At 48.0% G+C, this 16,815-nt stretch overlaps 1 protein-coding gene across 1 annotated transcript in view; it reads right to left on the reverse strand.

The window, feature by feature from the left end:
• The window catches only part of LOC144128880 (lysosomal alpha-glucosidase-like), a 33,259-nt gene extending 24,465 nt beyond the window's left edge, over positions 1–8,794 (reverse strand). The window contains exons 1-4 of the mRNA XM_077662653.1: positions 8,641–8,794; positions 7,428–7,516; positions 1,887–2,215; positions 852–997 (exon numbers count right to left, since the gene is read on the reverse strand). Of these exons, the coding sequence (XP_077518779.1) occupies positions 852–997; positions 1,887–2,215; positions 7,428–7,516; positions 8,641–8,672 (596 nt within the window). The 5' untranslated portion in view covers positions 8,673–8,794. The remainder of the gene's footprint in view (positions 1–851; positions 998–1,886; positions 2,216–7,427; positions 7,517–8,640) is intronic.
• Between the last annotated feature and the right edge of the window lie 8,021 nt (positions 8,795–16,815).

The following is a 16,815-nucleotide window of genomic DNA, read 5'->3' on the forward strand; positions in this document are numbered from 1 at the left end:
ATACATTACTCCCGCCAGCCGCTTCGGTGTCGATAAACGCGAGACCGCATTCTGAATGATTAGAGGCGCACGTTTGGCCGATAACATGCCATGCCTATAAGTGCTCTCGGCAAAGCCGAGTTCGCTGACGCACGCCACGTGTGACTACTACAGAGCACCGAATCTCATGCATTATACAAGCTCAGGCAGGCGGCGCGGAAAATCACTATAGGTCAGCGTAAAAATTGCTTGCTCCTCTCGCTATAGGCTGTGCGTCACGGCGCTGCGATAGCCACGGCAGTCTTAATGGCAGGTTGGTTACAGAGCACTATCTGTCCCTTTTGAACAGTATGGCCTGGCAGGCAAGGTCGCAACCTCACAAAGCGTTTCTTTTGGGAAAATCCGAGGACAGTTCTGGAGAACGCTGGTGTTGGATAAATGAATTAGATGGTTTCAGTTTTATGGGGTTTACCGTCCCTAAAGCGACACAAGCTGAGGAACACCGTGGTGGAGGGCTCCGGGTAATTTCGACCCCCTTGGGTTCCTTAACGTGCACGGACATCGACCAGGATGCGGGCCCCTAGCATTTCGCCTCTAAATAAATGCGACCACCGTGGCCCTGGACCGACCCCGCGAATTTCGGGCGGCAGGCGGGCATCGTAATCACTAAGCCACCATGGCGGCTCGGATTCGATGGGTTCCCGGTGTTACAGGGATATGAACACAGCAGTTCTCCTGCGAGGCGGATACCATTCCTTTGGTCTCTCTTATCTATGGTGTCGTGTATCTGTGCTTGTCTGTACGCTCAAGTCCGTATTGACATCCGCGTGTCGTCTCTCATTGTCGGCAGGGCAAAAACAAAGAGCGCTTACATCCTTGTCTGAGCTGGATCGCTGCGACGCACCCTCAATGCCCCGCTGGCGTCGACGTCCACCGAGTAGTCGCGCACGCCGGCGAAGGTACGAAATGGGATGCGTGGGACCGGAGGGACGAAGCGCTCCCTTGAGGCGTCCGTTATCTGCAAGACAACGCGTGTTCGTGCCTGTACCATGCTGTGTGCTCGCAGGGTTAACGGAACTTCGTCGCTATATGTCAGAATGACGACAGCGCAATGGTCCCAAAACGACAGAAATTCAACATCACGGACTGCAGAATCATCATCATCATCATCATCAGCCTGACTACGGCCACTGCAGGTCTAAGGCCTCCGCCATGTCTCTCCAATTAACCCTGTCCTTTGCCAGCTGCGACCACCGCATCTCTGCAAACTTCTTAATCTCATCCGTCCACCTAACTTCCTGCCGCCCCTGCTACGCTTGACTTCTCCTGGAATACACTCCGTTGCCCTTAAGGGCCAGCGGTTATCTTTATATGAAACAAAAAAGACGACTAATGTTTCTATTCACTTCTGTTAAGACTTGACATCTGAACAGTTAGCTTGGTTCGATCTCTAGAAGCGTTCCAGAGATAATTTGACACCTCATCATTAAACCCCCACTAAAAGAACAAGTAATAAGCAAGGGCGAAGTTGTCATCCTTGGAATTCTGGCGGATTCTACGCAGCCTAACGTTCCAGCGACAGATTCTCAATAATGTCGCGTTCGCTTGTCTATGAAAACGTAACTCAACTCCCTTCAGCTTGTCACCTAGCGCAATTGGGCAATATATTCGGCAACTGTCGATGAAATCCTATTTGTATGCTCAGGTCCGCTAGAACTCTAGTTTAAAACACTCTTTTAAATCTCGCGACATTATGTAATATCACTTTGTGTTTGCTTCCATAGCCTCTCATTTGCCAAGGCACCAAAGGACCCAGATGCTACTGATATGCAACAAGTACTGCTTCTACAACCATTACTGCAGCACTACAAAATATCGGACATAATAGAACGTGCTCACGAATTTACCCTTATTCTCACGGTGTCCCTGTCATAGTAGATGACCTCGACGTTCACACTTTCGACGTCCACGTCCACACCCGACGGCGTTCGGCGCTCGAGGCGCAGCCTGATTCGGTCGTTGTCCGTCGCCTTGTCAACCACGGCGTAGCCATCGTGGTCCGGCGCAAAGTAACAGCGAGGCACGCGGCCACTGGCTTCAAGGTCAAGGTCGTCTTCCGTCCCCGAAGAAGACCAGCAGCATCCTCGAGCCAGGCAAGCATCTTGGGACGCGCCCTCTTCCGGATGGCAGTCGAAGCGCTCGGCGACGCTCTTCAGCACGCATCTGGCCGACGATGCTGAAAGCGATGAGAAACAGACTGGTCTCTTTGCAACCACGGACCCGAGTGGTGTGCACTAAAAGTCCGTCCCATACAAACATGGTCTATCTACCGTTTATAGACTTCTTATAGACTCTATTCCCTCCCTATAGATATTTATTTTTCTCTATTCATTATTTATAGTGTGTCTATACGTAAAAGTCTACTAAAAGTGTATGGCCATAAATCTATAGAGTGTCTATAGGATTTGTATTGCCTATAGGTGGTTCTCTAGGGTCTGACTATAGAAAGTCTATAGACTTTATCGACAGATGTCCATGGACAGTCTATAGACTGTCTAAAGGAATTTTTGTAAGGATTGACGCAAAAGAAACTTCTTCTTCAGAGAACATATCAATACAGCAAAGCATGGCGACTCCATCGGCCATTCGTGGGAACTGCAGCGGTTAGAAAAATAGTAGATACTTTCATTACGAACACGCTAGTTTAACCAACAGTTGATGTTGATAACTATTCCACAATAGAAATCCAAGCTAAGTAAAAGGTATTTCCTGCAGTTATAAACTAGGTGGCCTTAAGCGCATTCTTAAAGAACAAAATGTGGTGGACAGTTTGCTCACAATTCGATGGGAAGGTTGCCGCCTGCTACAATACGCAGGCTGTGATGACGTCACAAGTTCACTTGACCTCTCTCGACCATTCAGCGATTTCCACAGCCTAAATGCTGTCGCATTAAAAAATCCGCAAACACGGAGCACGGAATAGGAGATCCCCTGACTAAGCCTGGAACAAGAGTTTGGCTGAAGTCAGGTAGGTTATTTTATTTGTACAGGCTTGTTCGTCCCCTCTTAACACCAGCGTCGTAGGTATAGTTGCTATGGCGGAAGAGGCTGTAGCAATTGTAGCATGACAAGCGCAGCCTGCATGCATCTTGGCTTCCTGTTAGATTTTATAGTAACTCGGCAAAACCGTCTGAACGACGTTTCATAGTGCACTTCAAGCGGTTAATTTGTACGAAGGCGGCGGTTTCGTTTATTTTCGCCTCAAAAAAACGCGCGAGCAATCGCGCAGTCCGGCGGTACGCGGAGAGGGGAACGCAAGAAAGGAAACGTAATAGAGTCGAGCTCGGGTATACCGAACCCTGATATTTCAAATTATTGGCTATATTGAACACACACAATATAACCTTAAAAATCCCGTGTAAAAGTATAGGAAAGTGTCGCAGTATATCGAACTTGAATTTCGTCTGCCATTCGGTAAAGCGAACAGCACCTCATGCGCAGCAACAGTGCCCTTACAGCGGGCGACTGCGTTGACTTATTAAATGTAGCCGAAAAAGCACGAGGTACACACAGGGAAACTTCCGATACGGCATACGTGACTGCTAAGTGCAAGAAGCAGGACGGCGGGGTGCATGACGCGAAGCAGCTTTTCACATAACGAACCTTGCGATGTGCCCCCTGTTTTTGCCGAGCCACTTCGGTAATATTCCGCGTTCTCTGGAGTGGACACTGAAGTCAAACAGTTACTTTTAATGCAAATGCGATGTCTCTGTTCTCGGGAACTTTTTCGAGTGCGCAGCGAACTAATGTTTTATTCTGCTTGGTGAAATAGACAGTTATGGTAGGAGTCGAGGTCTCGCGTCACCGGTAATGTCTGCAAGAATGCTCGTTTTGTTCTCTTGGTGTTGGGACAGCTTCACAAGCGAATACACAGACGTCTTCTTCGAGTTCCCAACGGAATTTACGTTTTATCTGCAGGGCTAAACATGTTAAGTCATTCTGCTTATTTCGAAAATTGTGTTCAAGATGCACGCCTTATTTTGTTTGACCGGAGTGGCGTTTGGTGTGGTATTTGCTGTTTTCACCACAGGTTTTGATCCACCTGCAATCATAAAATTCAGGTAATCTGGGAAGCAACACTACGTGACTCTGCGGAGATCTTAGCGATGTTTAATCGTTTTCTAGGACCGGTGTTGAAAAGACGCACTTGTTCAAGCTCGCGAAAGTGAAAAAACGTCGCGCTTAGTGGCTCGCAATGAACGCTGAACGCGACTGCCAGCAGCTGTTTTGTGTTTAGATTTTTTTTTTTTCGCGGCGCAAAGAGACGCTCAGGACGTAGTCGGGTGATTGGCCTCTGAAAAGGACTTCATGCGTTCAACTTACGATCCCACGCACACAAAATATCGCGTCAAAACTTTTCATATTAAAGATCGCCAGGTGGTCTAAATTTCTGGAGCCCTTCACTAAGGCGTCCCTCATAGCCTGAGTCGCTTTGGGACGTTAAACCCCCATAAACCGTAAAACTTTTCATAATGGGAGCCTGACAGAACGCGAGCTAGTTGCAGGCGTTGATTTTTGCATTGTTGGCCGCGCGACTGACGAGAAGCCATGCAGATTAAGAGAAGCGAACTATTATATTTCGACGACGAAATGCAATACTAGCCGCGCCAGCGACCCGTCGGCTAACTTGTCGCGCTCCACTAACGCTGCCCATCGCTTTCGCCCCTACGTGTGATCGTGATAAGCTTGCGAAAATTTATATCGCTGCCTTTATTCAGCCTTGCGGCTCAACCAACCGCACTACAACTCGTCAGGATATCGCGAATTACATTAAAAAACACGCAAGCATGTCGTACCCAAGGCGCGTGGTACCGCCTTTTGCCTACACAAAAAAAGTCACTGCTGACGCCAGCGCAGACGTATATTCGTGACGTCACGGCTCAAAGACCAATTTCGCAAGCATTTCACCCCGGATAAGCCGAGGCGAATGCTGCAACCGCTCGGTCACCGCTGCGGTCCATGTATTAATTCGACTGCACATGTATATCGCTCAAGAGAATAGTATACAGCAGCTGTATCTTACTGGTAATCACCTACGGTGCAGAAACGTGGAGGCTAACGAAAAGGGTTCAGCTTAAGTTAAGGACAACGCAGCGAGCCATGGAAAGAAAAAATGATAGGTGTAACGTTAAGAGACCGGAAGCGGGCCGAGTGGGTGAGGGAACAAACGCGTGTTAATGACATCCTGGTCGAAATCAAGAGGAAGAAATTGGCTTCGGCATGGCATGTAACCCGAAGCCAAGATAACCGCTGTTAAGGGTAACGGAGTGGATTCCAAGAGAAGGCAAGCGTAGCAGGGGGCGGCAGAAAGTTTGGTGGGCGGGTGAGATCAAGAAGTTGGCAGAAGTATGGTGGCCGCAGCTGGCAAATTACAGGGTTAATTGGAGAGACATGGGAGAGGCATTTGCCCTCCAGTGGGCGTAGTCAGGCTGACGATGATGATAGTGAAGATGACAGTGCAGAGCTAACAATAATCTTCGCATGGTTGTCTGAGTGCATCTGTGACCCATAGCTCGACTGATAGAGTATATGTAGCTGTAACGCATTGTGTGCACATGGTCGCGGCAGTGTAGGTTAATAAAAGCCTTTCCTCGAGGCCGAAATACATGACTAAACGACGCTAGTATATGCTAACTAAAAAAAAACAGTTGCCTCATCTTATTTCCTCATACAGCGGAGTAGTGTCGATGTGTTTACGTCCGACCGACTTGCGTCCGGAGGGTTGATAAATGCACAAAATCGCTTCCTCATCCTGATCGAAAACATAAAAGCTTCCACTGCGTGTCGTAATTTGAAAACATCACGGTAAATATTTGTAAAATTTTGAAGAAAATGAACGCTGTAAACAGGTCGGCGCGCTTCTACATACATACTTGCTTCGCCGTTCATTAAAACGCTCGCCCAGCATGAAGATAATGAACGTGAAGCTGAAACGAACCTTTTACGTGCCCGCCTCGTAGTATATCCTCGGCGAGTGCATAGCAGCACGCGACAGAGAGCCAGCATTTCACCTTTTACACGTAGAGCAGCCGTCTTGTTTATGCAACGTCTGGCAAAGGTTTCGTTTTTTTTGACCGAATCAGCATGGCGGGCCTAATTACGGCACGCGAAAAACATGGCGGTGTGCATTTCGCATTCTGTCTATTGACGTGGGCAAGGAAGCGCCGGGCTCTACCTCGCAAAATGAAAACCGCCTATGGAGGCAAAACGCTAAGGCGCCCGTGTGCTGTGCGATGTCAGTGCACGTTAAAGATCCCAAGATGGTTGAAATTATTCCGGAGCCCTCCACTACGGCACCTCTTTCTTCTTTTATTTTTCACTCTCTCCTTTATCCCTTCCCTTGCGGCGCGGTTCAGGTGTCCAGCGATATATGAGACAGATACTGCGCCATTTCCGTTCCCCCAAAACCAATTATTATTATTATTATTATTATTATTATTATTATTATTATTATTATTATTATTATTATTATTATTATTATTATTATTATTATTATTATTATTACTACTACTACTACTACTGAAGCCGCCTTTCTCATAACGAAAAAAAAAAACAATGCGCTAGCCACGCATCAAAAAGCGGTTAACGAGGTACAGCTGAACCTCGTTGTAACTAATAATATGGGGCCTGGCGATTACTTCGTCACAGCCGTAGCTTCGTTATACCCGGGTTGGCCGAGCTTCCTAGGGGAATCGTCACTCTTTTGTTACATCCATTATTTCGTTATGAACCGTTTCGGTACAACGAGGTTGGACTGCATAACGACTCTGAACTCCGCTATCAAAACGGCACTGTGTAGTATAGTTTTTTTTTTTAACAAACAGGCGTTCGGACAGGGCGAAGAGAAAGTTAATGACGATGCGCTGAGTACACTACGGGAATTGCACAACAAGCACCGGTGGTACGCCCACTGTCCTTGTCCCTCCCTCCATCTCCATCTCGTCTATGCGGTTATTGCTGTTACGTTAGTCACAAACACACCAACCGGCATAAATCTTTACAGCTTTGAAAAGGTGCACGCACAAGCGAGGTCTCTGAAGCACGACAGCGTTGTGCACGTAATAATAATTGGTTTTGGGGGGAAAGGAAATGGCACAGTATCTGTCTCATATATCGTTGGACACCTGAACCGCGCCGTAAGGGAAGGGATAAAGGAGGGAGTGAAAGAAGAAAGGAAGGAAGAGGTGCCGTAGTGGAGGGCTCCGGAATAATTTCTACCACCTGGGGATCTTTAACGTGTACTGACATCGCACAGCAAACGGGCGCCTTAGCGTTTCGCCTCCATAAAAACGCAGCCGCCGCGGTCGTATTCGAACCCGGGAACTCCGGATCAGTAGTCGAGCGCCCTAACCACTGAGCCACCGCGGCGGGGCGCGTTGTGCACGTACCATTTTGTTTTTCAGGGTTGACCGGTCTCCACGGTACCGACTTCGGTTCTCCGACAGACGCCCCAGCTCCACTGAACCAAGCGATGACGCTGTCGAGCAAAAAAAAAAAAAATTAATAGGACGACATGAGCGTACACAAAGTCGCTTGAACAACGCACAGTGCACTTGCAGCCGTTAATTGCACATATCCGTCAGTTAGGGAGTTTTTAAAGAATGATATCGCCCAGACAGCATCACGTGATAAATGGAGACATTTGTTATGATGGGCAACAAAAAATAAACAAGACAAACAGTGCCTTGCCTGCAGCCCCTATGGCGCAAGTATCGATGAGAAGCGATGCTTCGGTCGCTGCAATTCGTCACAATTTGGGACTACGGCTTTCCCTAGCAAAGAACATCGTCCTCTATGAATCAGGCTGACACAGATTCAGTGTAAAGCTTGCGAGCAGTGTCGCACTTCGTCGTATGGCAGACCACAGCATTCACACTCTCTCCTAGAGCGCAGGTTAACAATAATTTCTCATCGGCGGATTTAGGTGAACGCATTATTAACGTATTTTTGAACAAGTTATCAAACTAAATGTTGAAAAAGTTAGATTTAATAGTACTTTTACCCGATTCCATTCATTGTCTAAGTGTTGCAAGAAACTGCCTTGTAAAAGGAGTGGAGAATCTGTCAACGGACCTCGTTCATGAGAAATTGTCGCCCCTTCTTTCTGCATTTCTATACTGATAGAAATGCAGAAAAAAATGAATTCAATTGAAATATAAGGCCTCCTATCTTTGAATGTTCTTCTCAGTGCATATATGTCATTAAGATAAAAAACACCAGCATTACTAGGAGACAACTAGAATCCAGTCCTGAATCCCGGCTGATTCGAACAACCAACTGACTCAAGCAGGAGAAGCAAGTAAAGGCTGAAACAAGCAACACACCGTCAGAAATGCCACTTTACCATGTACAAACTACTGACCTGAGATCTACCCACTTGAGCCGTTTTAACTATATTTTGCTTACTTTTTTCATTCTTGTTCGTGCCGCCGATAGAGTTGGACATGGTCTGAGCACCAATAAGCAAAATCACCACGGCGTCAGTCATGACAAAAAGTAAAACTGCAATGTCGAACAAAACCGGCAAACTGCCGACTTTGCGAATGGTACGCTGAAAAGAAAAAAGTCGCCACTTGTAGGCGCTTTCAAGATATATCTCACCCGATCCAAAGCGCAGTCCGGAGGGTAAGCATGTCTCACGATTCCTGCAGCGCTCCTGGCGCCGCGCAACAGCTTCGCCACCGTGGTTTGACGCCCACACAGACGGAGACATTATATAACCAACCACACCGACGGCGGCCGTGCGTACGACGGTAGCGGCATCTATCCTTCGAGTGGGACACCTCGGCGTCGAATGACGCAAAGCAGAGCCGCTATCGCTTGGGCAAGACGGCGTCTTTGATGATATTGCACCTGCGCGTCTACTCGACGGCGTGTCGAGGGCCCTGCACGGGTGAATGAGAGAATGAAATGTGTGGCAGTTCGCTTGGGGAGGATAGCACTTGTCTTGTGATGCATCGTATCCTGTCCTCTGGAAATTTTTTCGTACTGTGCATGAAAAGCTATCGATGTTCCAAATCCGTGAGCGTTGGTGAACAACTTATATAAATTATTGCAACTGGCTGCATTCAAAGTGCGATACAACACCTTCTTCTGCAAGATGAAATTATTTGCTGTTATCTTATATTTTACAAAGCAGAGCGTTCATTTTTTGAAAGAGAGGCAAAGTAGTAGTCCTGAGGTGAAATTGTGTGTCCTGCTATATCTACAGTCTTGAAATAAACACGCACGAACGTTCCGTCAATCCTCAGCCACGTGTAAGGGATAAAGTTTCTGATAGCCAGTACAATGACACCCTACCTTTTTCTTTTTTTCCAGCGACAACAAAAGATGACCTTATCTCACAAATGGTGTAGTGACCCAAGTAATCAGTCTATCCAGTCCGTCTATATTGCCATCGATGCTAGGAAACACTGATGAAACATTTATCGAAACAAATTCCAGCTTCTGCGCCCTCCTATACATGCCGAAGGGACAACAATAACTGTTCCGCTGCCCAGCTCCCGTACGAGAGTCCTGACCCACAAACGTGTCCCTCAGTTCTTCTGTCCACTAATTTCTAACTCGCCAATAAGCGACTGGTCTCTCCCACCCACACCGATGACGCAAAATTGGTCTAAAAAGCTTCTTTTCTTCTTCGTCTTCCCTTTCTTCCTCTTCCCTTATCTCCTTCTTCTTTTCCTTCTTTTTGTTTTCTCTTCTTTTTTCTTTTCTTTTTGTGCCTACCTCTTCATCAACTTCATTCTTCCTTCCTTTCTCATCTCCTCCTGCTTCGTTCACTGCCAGGTCTACCTGGATCAGAAAGCTAATACGGGGGCATTCTTGACGCCACCCGTATCAGGACTTATCGCTCTCAGCTCTCACTCGGCTAAATTATCGTCGGCCAAGACGCCAACGCAAGAGCTTTCGGTGACACGACGTTCGACACGAAAGGCGACAGAGATGTCGACGCGTCGTTTACGCAGGTCGCTTATCCTTGTCTAAGGACAATGATGATGGCAAAACTTTATTTCGTCAACGATCAAATAAATGTCAGATCTCCGAGTGGTGTCAAATCTTCTCTTCTTCCCCTTGACCTTGAGGGTCCGTGAAGTTGCTACTTCCAAAGCCCGATGCAAGGACCTCTTCTGGTTTTGAGGGTCCGAGGTGTACACCGCGTCCTCCCACCCTTCTTGGCTAGAGAAACCCGTGGGAGCTAGTAGGTCCGCATGACATTCTTATAATATGTGAGCTATATCGCCATTTCGATGGTCACAAAATCTGCACATTAGAGAATATGATCTGGGATAAACGATGGACCATTTATGTGGATGGGGTAGAGTATTTCTCTGCAGCTCTATATATATGTTATCTGCTAGAGTTTTGAGAGAGATTTGTCGGGGGGTGTAGTGCATTTTATCATTTCTCTAGTGCACCGCTATTTCGTCTTACGTGACTATGCTCTCTGCACCCTGTTTCAGGTTTGGGCAGCCCACAGCCCGGTTGGCGAATCTTCGGGCATAATCGGAAGCTGGCTCAATCCCAGCTTGGGAAGAATGCGCAGGGACCCATATAATTTTCATTCGACGGTCGATAATACTTATCTTTCTAATGATGCTGCTGGCTGTGTAATTCAGCCTGCCGTCAGAAAAATTTCTAATCGCCATTTTTGAATTGATAAAGATATATCTAGTCCCGCTGAAAGCGATCTCGAGAGATATAGCCGCCGTCTCCGCCTCCTTCGGCCGCCTAACCTAAAAGGTGGCTGCACATAGATGGCTGCCGATGCGAAGGGCTCCATATCTGCTAGCTCTGCAGCATCTCCGTAGATTGCCTCTACTTTGACAAGAGCCGTGGTTTTGGCGACTTGTCTCTTTTTATGATGTTCCAAGCAACGTGTTTCTGGTTAAGAAGTTGACTCGGATATGTTAATATATCTTGGACGGACTCGATAACTCTCCTTTTCCTGTTTATTATATCTGTGTCGCCATCCCATCCGGCAAGGGTAGTTCTGCCTGTTTATATATATATATATATATATATATATACATATATATATATATATATATATATATATATATATATATATATATATATATATATATATATATATATATATATATATATATATATATATATATATAAGCGCTCTATCTGTGAGAGTAGATGCGCTTCTTTAAGCTAGGAAAGCGCGCGAACGACAAGGAGAAAGGAGGAACAAGTCTTTACGCCGCCTTTCTTTACGTGGTTTAGCAATTTAGTCGTGCAATGCTTAAGCTGCTCATGGTGACCAGGAAACGGCGGATGGATCGGCGAGGGGATCTTGGATCCCTAAAATTCTCTGCACCAGCGAATTATCAGGAAACGCAAGCTGGATATAAAAGGCCCTGGCGTCAAGCCGTTGTCATTGCCATAGGCTGCAAGATGTCAGCTACCACCTCTTCTCTCCAGTGTGCCACCAGACTAGCGCTGAGAAGAGAAGGTGTTAGAGCGATTGAATGCTCCTTGTATATATGTAGCGTTGGAATACATACGTCCTGCACCAGTGCCGCATTAAGATGTGCACCCGACTTCCCATGTCTTTAATTATTTTAACAGCAAAAAAAGCACAGGACGGTGGCCATGTGTAATGCGAGATTCAGCGACAACTCTTTGAGGTGGGGAATTTATTATTGAATATTCGTTATTATTTGCGTTCTCCTCCGTCCCATTGCAGGTAACGTCACCGTACTCAGACCACTCCGCGTGGTGACAACATGCGTGACGTCACTGCATGCGGGCCAATCCACCTGGTGTGTTGCGGTGACGTCATACATGACGCCATTGCATAATGACCAATCATTCTGTCACGGCGCTACGCCAGCAACGCCAACGCCGCCGCCGCAGAACTGAGGAGCGTGACCTTAACAACTATCGCTGTAAAAACAATCTCATTTGATCCCGACCACCTCTCCTTAGACGTTGCTCCTGTAGAACAGCGTATAAATGTAGCTAGGAGTATGTATCGGGTCTCAAGAGCATTCTTCGCTGCTGCCATCACCGGGAGTCCCATGCTGTAAGGATCCTGACCCTGCCACGAATCACCAGCAAGAGAAATGAGAGCGCTCTTGCGAACTGAACGTAGACAGTCTGCAGAGAAGTACTCAAGCAAATAGCGAAGTTTTCTCGGATATACTGGCGCGTCTGTGTGAAAGTAATTTCTCTTGACCACGAAACTGCGCAAGATATTTTCCCAGAAATAGCCTCATTAACAAGCACAGCGCTCAAGAAATATAGTAAACATGGATATTGCACGCAAATAACCAGTTACGTTTTCAGACTACTTATTGAAAAGCTTTCCTTGGGTTCGGGTTCCTTTGGGCACATGTTCCTTTGGGTTCAGGTCCGGCAAGCCACTTGGCCGCTGGTCTTTCATTTAAATGTTCTAAGTAATAACAGCCAATTTAGTCGATATCAGACATCGAGCAACGTAAAAACGTGATGGATGACAGTACACCAAAATGAAAAGCCACTTGCCCTAATTCCCGTGGAGTCATACCTGACTGCGGGTTTCCTATCAGTTTCAGTTTCATTAATGTATTTTCAGCGCAATGTGTCTGTTAACGCTGTTTTCCGCCTCTCTTCCGATTTGCACCCTAGGAGGGAATCATTTACCGCCCTAGAGGGAGTTCCGCATGAGTACGCTCCCCATGACGATAGGAGACAGGCTGAAACTCTCACCCGAATTTATCTTGGCTCTTAACCGCAGGCCTCCGATTGCTTGTCCCGAAGTGCCCGATAACGATATCGCTCCGGAGCGCCGAGAGCGACGTCCAGCCCAGCTGCGGAAAATCGGCCTGCTCTTAGAAGCATGCACTGCTCAAGCTCTTTCGCACCCTCAGGTTTTTGTAGTTCGTGCTGAAGTCACCAGATGGCACCAACGGGCGCACAATGCCAACGCGGACCCGCCGCGCGTCGTCTGCTCGCACCCGCGGTCGCATCTGTTCCGCCTTCGCTGCAGCCGGCGGCTGCCGCGGCTGCGCAACCACCACCGCGCGCGCGTCCCGGCGTCCTCTCGCGGGTGGGGGACGAATGCCTCTCAGGCGATGATCGGTGCGTTGTCACACAGTGGGCGCGTGGCGGATGCTTTCTCCGGGTCGCTGCGCTTGCCGAAAGCTCGGGAAACGGCTCCTCCGACTGCCACTCAAATGAGCCGCGCCGCGTCGCACGTTCGCGAGCAACGGCCTGCGGCGGCAGCCGTCTTCTATTGATCAGGCGGCCCCAAAGTGCAGACGGACCATCTCCCAGACGGCGGCGGCGGCGCGCGAGGCAAAAAGGCGCAGAGAGAGAGCAGAGTAGGAAGAGCGGTGCAAGTGGGGGGTGGAGGCGGTGGATGGCGCTGGCGTCGGGGGTCAACAGCCGCTGTACAGGGAACCCGGCGTCGCGCGCCGGGCGCTCCGTGGGCTCCCAACTTCCGCAACCGCGCTCACGCGCTCCCAACGCTAGGGGTGTTTACGCGGCGAAAGCCGGCGGCCGGCTACTCCGGTGTGCGGCCGGAGCGCCGCTGCGGGGCTACCCTCTCCGGTCCGGGCCTCCGCCTCTTCCCGGACCCCCTACACGGGTACCGGTCGGACGCGCCGCCGGGCCTACTGCGTAGCGGCGACTGCGTCGGACTGCTGCTCCGTCGCGAAAAGCGGTGAGCCTCGCCCCCGTAGCGTGTCTCTCTGTGTGTGTAATAATCCTCCCTCCTTTCGTGGCCGGTGGGAGCCCGGCGGCATAGAACCCGGGGTTAGGGAGCCGGGCCGCGTTGGACCCTAGCGCAGCCGAGCAAAGCCGTGCGCCGATGGCACTTTCGGATATCTCGAGTGCGTTTTGAGACGGCGGGCTGTAACTGCACACGCGCGGAGCGGGAAATCGGCCGTGCTCGTGGCTGGCGCATAACTGCGCACGTTGTGTGGCAAAGCGCGCCGGCGAAGTCCTCGCCGGTGTCCGCGTTGCTGCGCCATCGAAAGAAATAAAGCAGAGAAGCAAGAGCGGCCAGTAGTGCGTCATACGGGGTTTGTTTGGGTTCGCGGCGCCGCCAGCGACGTTCAACGGACTTTTTTTTTTTTTTCGCTCCTAACCCGGAAGTGATGTTAGCATTGGCGCAGCACTGTTCGATCGGATTACATCACGAGGGAAGCGGTTCTTCCTGCGTCTGGGGAAAAAAACCCACGGATTTTCCCCTTCGGGACCGACAGTGGTGCGAAATATGCATATAGTCGTAGCCATTTTAACTGGTCGTGCCAGCGCCTGAAAACCCCGTTCACGGGTATCTGGAGAAGCTTCGTCGGACGCTTCTACATCACATAAAGCTCGTTTACGTTAATCCTATAAAAATAAAACGTCTCGCACAAAGTATAGAGCGATGCAAGACATGGAGCAAGTGTTATGATAAGGCAACGAAAACCGAAACTGCGCGCTCCTTCTAGTTCAGATATCGAGATGTAGGGCAGTGTTATCATGTGCGGAGCACATTTGCACCATCGGGCCATTCGTGTCTGTCTGTGATGTTCGCTGTTATATTCTTCGATCAAATATTCTGTTTGTCAAGCTCGGATGTCGTGCAAATGGTCGCGTAGCTCACGGCTATATGATTGCAACGACATTTGCTGCGCCTTATACTGGCACTAGCTGTAGCGATTATGCAGTTGCTAGTTCTTTATTGCCACCGAGTAGGCATTCAGCAGGAGCCCAGTCTTTCGCATAAAGCCCTCAAACGGTGCTCCTTTTCGCATACTGTCACTTTCAAAGCCGGCCTTCGGTATGACTGAAATAGCACGCCCGTTGAAATCACACTTGTTTACATGTTCCAAGGAGGCGGGTAAACTTGCGTGTGCCTTGCCAACTCTTCTAACCCACTTCCTTCACCTTCTAAAATATAAAATAACGTAGCAGCAAACGTTGCCAAAGAGCAACAAACCTTTATCTTCTATAGTTTCTTTCGAAGATTCCGACTCTTGATTATCTCAGAAATTAAGGAAGTTACAAGCACTTGAATTAACCAGCATGAATACCAAAATACCCAGCAATTCTGGACAACAGCATCTTTCAGCACGAAACCGTTTATGAACGGAATTCTTTGTTCATATAATGTTTAGTTTAGATTAGTTTGTGGGGGTTTAACGTCCCAAAGCGACTCAGGCTATGAGAGACGCCGTAGTGAAGGGCTCCGGAAATTTCGACCACCTGGGGTTCTTTAACGTGCACTGACATCGCACAGTACACTGGTCTCTCGAATTTCGCCTCCATCGAAATTCGACCGCCGCGGCCGGGATCGAAACCGTTCATATAATGTAAGATTTCACTATAACAATCGATATATCCGCAGATAACCCGACGGCGGTCTTGTATCTTTTTTTCCCGAGTATTCAAGTTTTTTCTGCCGTTAAAAGCGTTCCCCATTGATTTTCTATGGCCCTCTCGACTGCTCGATGCGATCGCTGAAAAACACTTTAACAGAAAGAATTTGTTGCACTTCAAAATAATGGACCGTTCCCTTCAGTATTTCCTTAACAGCCTCTTACAATTTTCGAATTTTTTTTTTGCCCAAGAAAGCTGCACATGTCACATCACATGTGGACGACTCTTAGATGATTGGCGGCCTCGAAAACAGATAAGCCGTGGCTGAGCCACGCCGTTCGTCAGCACTGCAGCGCGTTTATTATGCATCGTCAACCCGTGACCGCGCCATTGCTTCAGCCCATTGCTCTCATAATTCTCTTGCGGAAGGTTAGCTGCGTCACATTTTTCACGGCGTGGTCATCAATGCCGTTTCAATATTTCCTATTCCTTCCTACGGTGGGGCGTTTAAGTAGGGCTGATTGCTGCTCGCATTTTGGAATTACTTTGGACTTGCATTCGTATTCAAGCTCTATTCGGACGATGATTTCGACGTTTTATCCATCCCTCGTTTTGTTTTATTCGGCAGTCTTCAGCGGAGGCAGCCAGTCGACTTTGCTGAGCGTTTCTTATCAGTTCTTATCGAAACATCTCTTAACGAAGGCTTCTTCTCTGACGCATAACTTGTCGCGGTGATGTGGTGCATTGGTGCGATGAAGGAGCTGCTTCATCATGAACTAATCACGCGCGCAACCTGTACATATTTATTACTGTGTAAATAGTGTTTGTGTATATTACCTTTCCCCCCTATCCTCTATTCCTGTCCCCTCACCTCTTTCATTTCATTTCTCCATTCTGCCTGCTTTCCTTCATTTCCGCTGCCCCAGCTCAGGTGCTTCAGTATCGATGGCAGATGCCGGGACTAGCAAAAATATTTTCCTTCCTTTTTATTATTATTTTAATAAACCACTTACTACTACTACTGCTACTACTACTACTACTGACGGAGTCACAGCGCTGACGGGTGCGGATTACTTGCTGATTCACTGCGAATTCTCTCCGTACCTCAACTTGTCCAACTTAACCTTGGTATCTTCATATACAAAGTAATTAATGAACATATTTCATTTCCATCCATCCCAAGGTCAGAGCTCACCAACACCAGCACCACGAGATTTGCGATTAACAGGAACCTAATTCTGCCTCATGTACGCACCAATTATGGGAAGGAAACAGTTTATTTTTCATCATCCTCCTTATGGAATACCTTACCGGTGGAATTAAAAAATACTAAACCTGTATGTGAATTTAAAAATGAACTAAAAGCGTTAATACTTCACAATAACTGTTAGACAAGCTACCACATTTTAGAATTATAAGGTATTACATCAGATGTACACCGCATGCTTTTAATATGTGCACTATTTTCCCTATCGC

Source organism: Amblyomma americanum, chromosome 4 (assembly GCF_052857255.1).
Source record: "Amblyomma americanum isolate KBUSLIRL-KWMA chromosome 4, ASM5285725v1, whole genome shotgun sequence".
Classification (NCBI taxonomy): domain Eukaryota; kingdom Metazoa; phylum Arthropoda; class Arachnida; order Ixodida; family Ixodidae; genus Amblyomma; species Amblyomma americanum.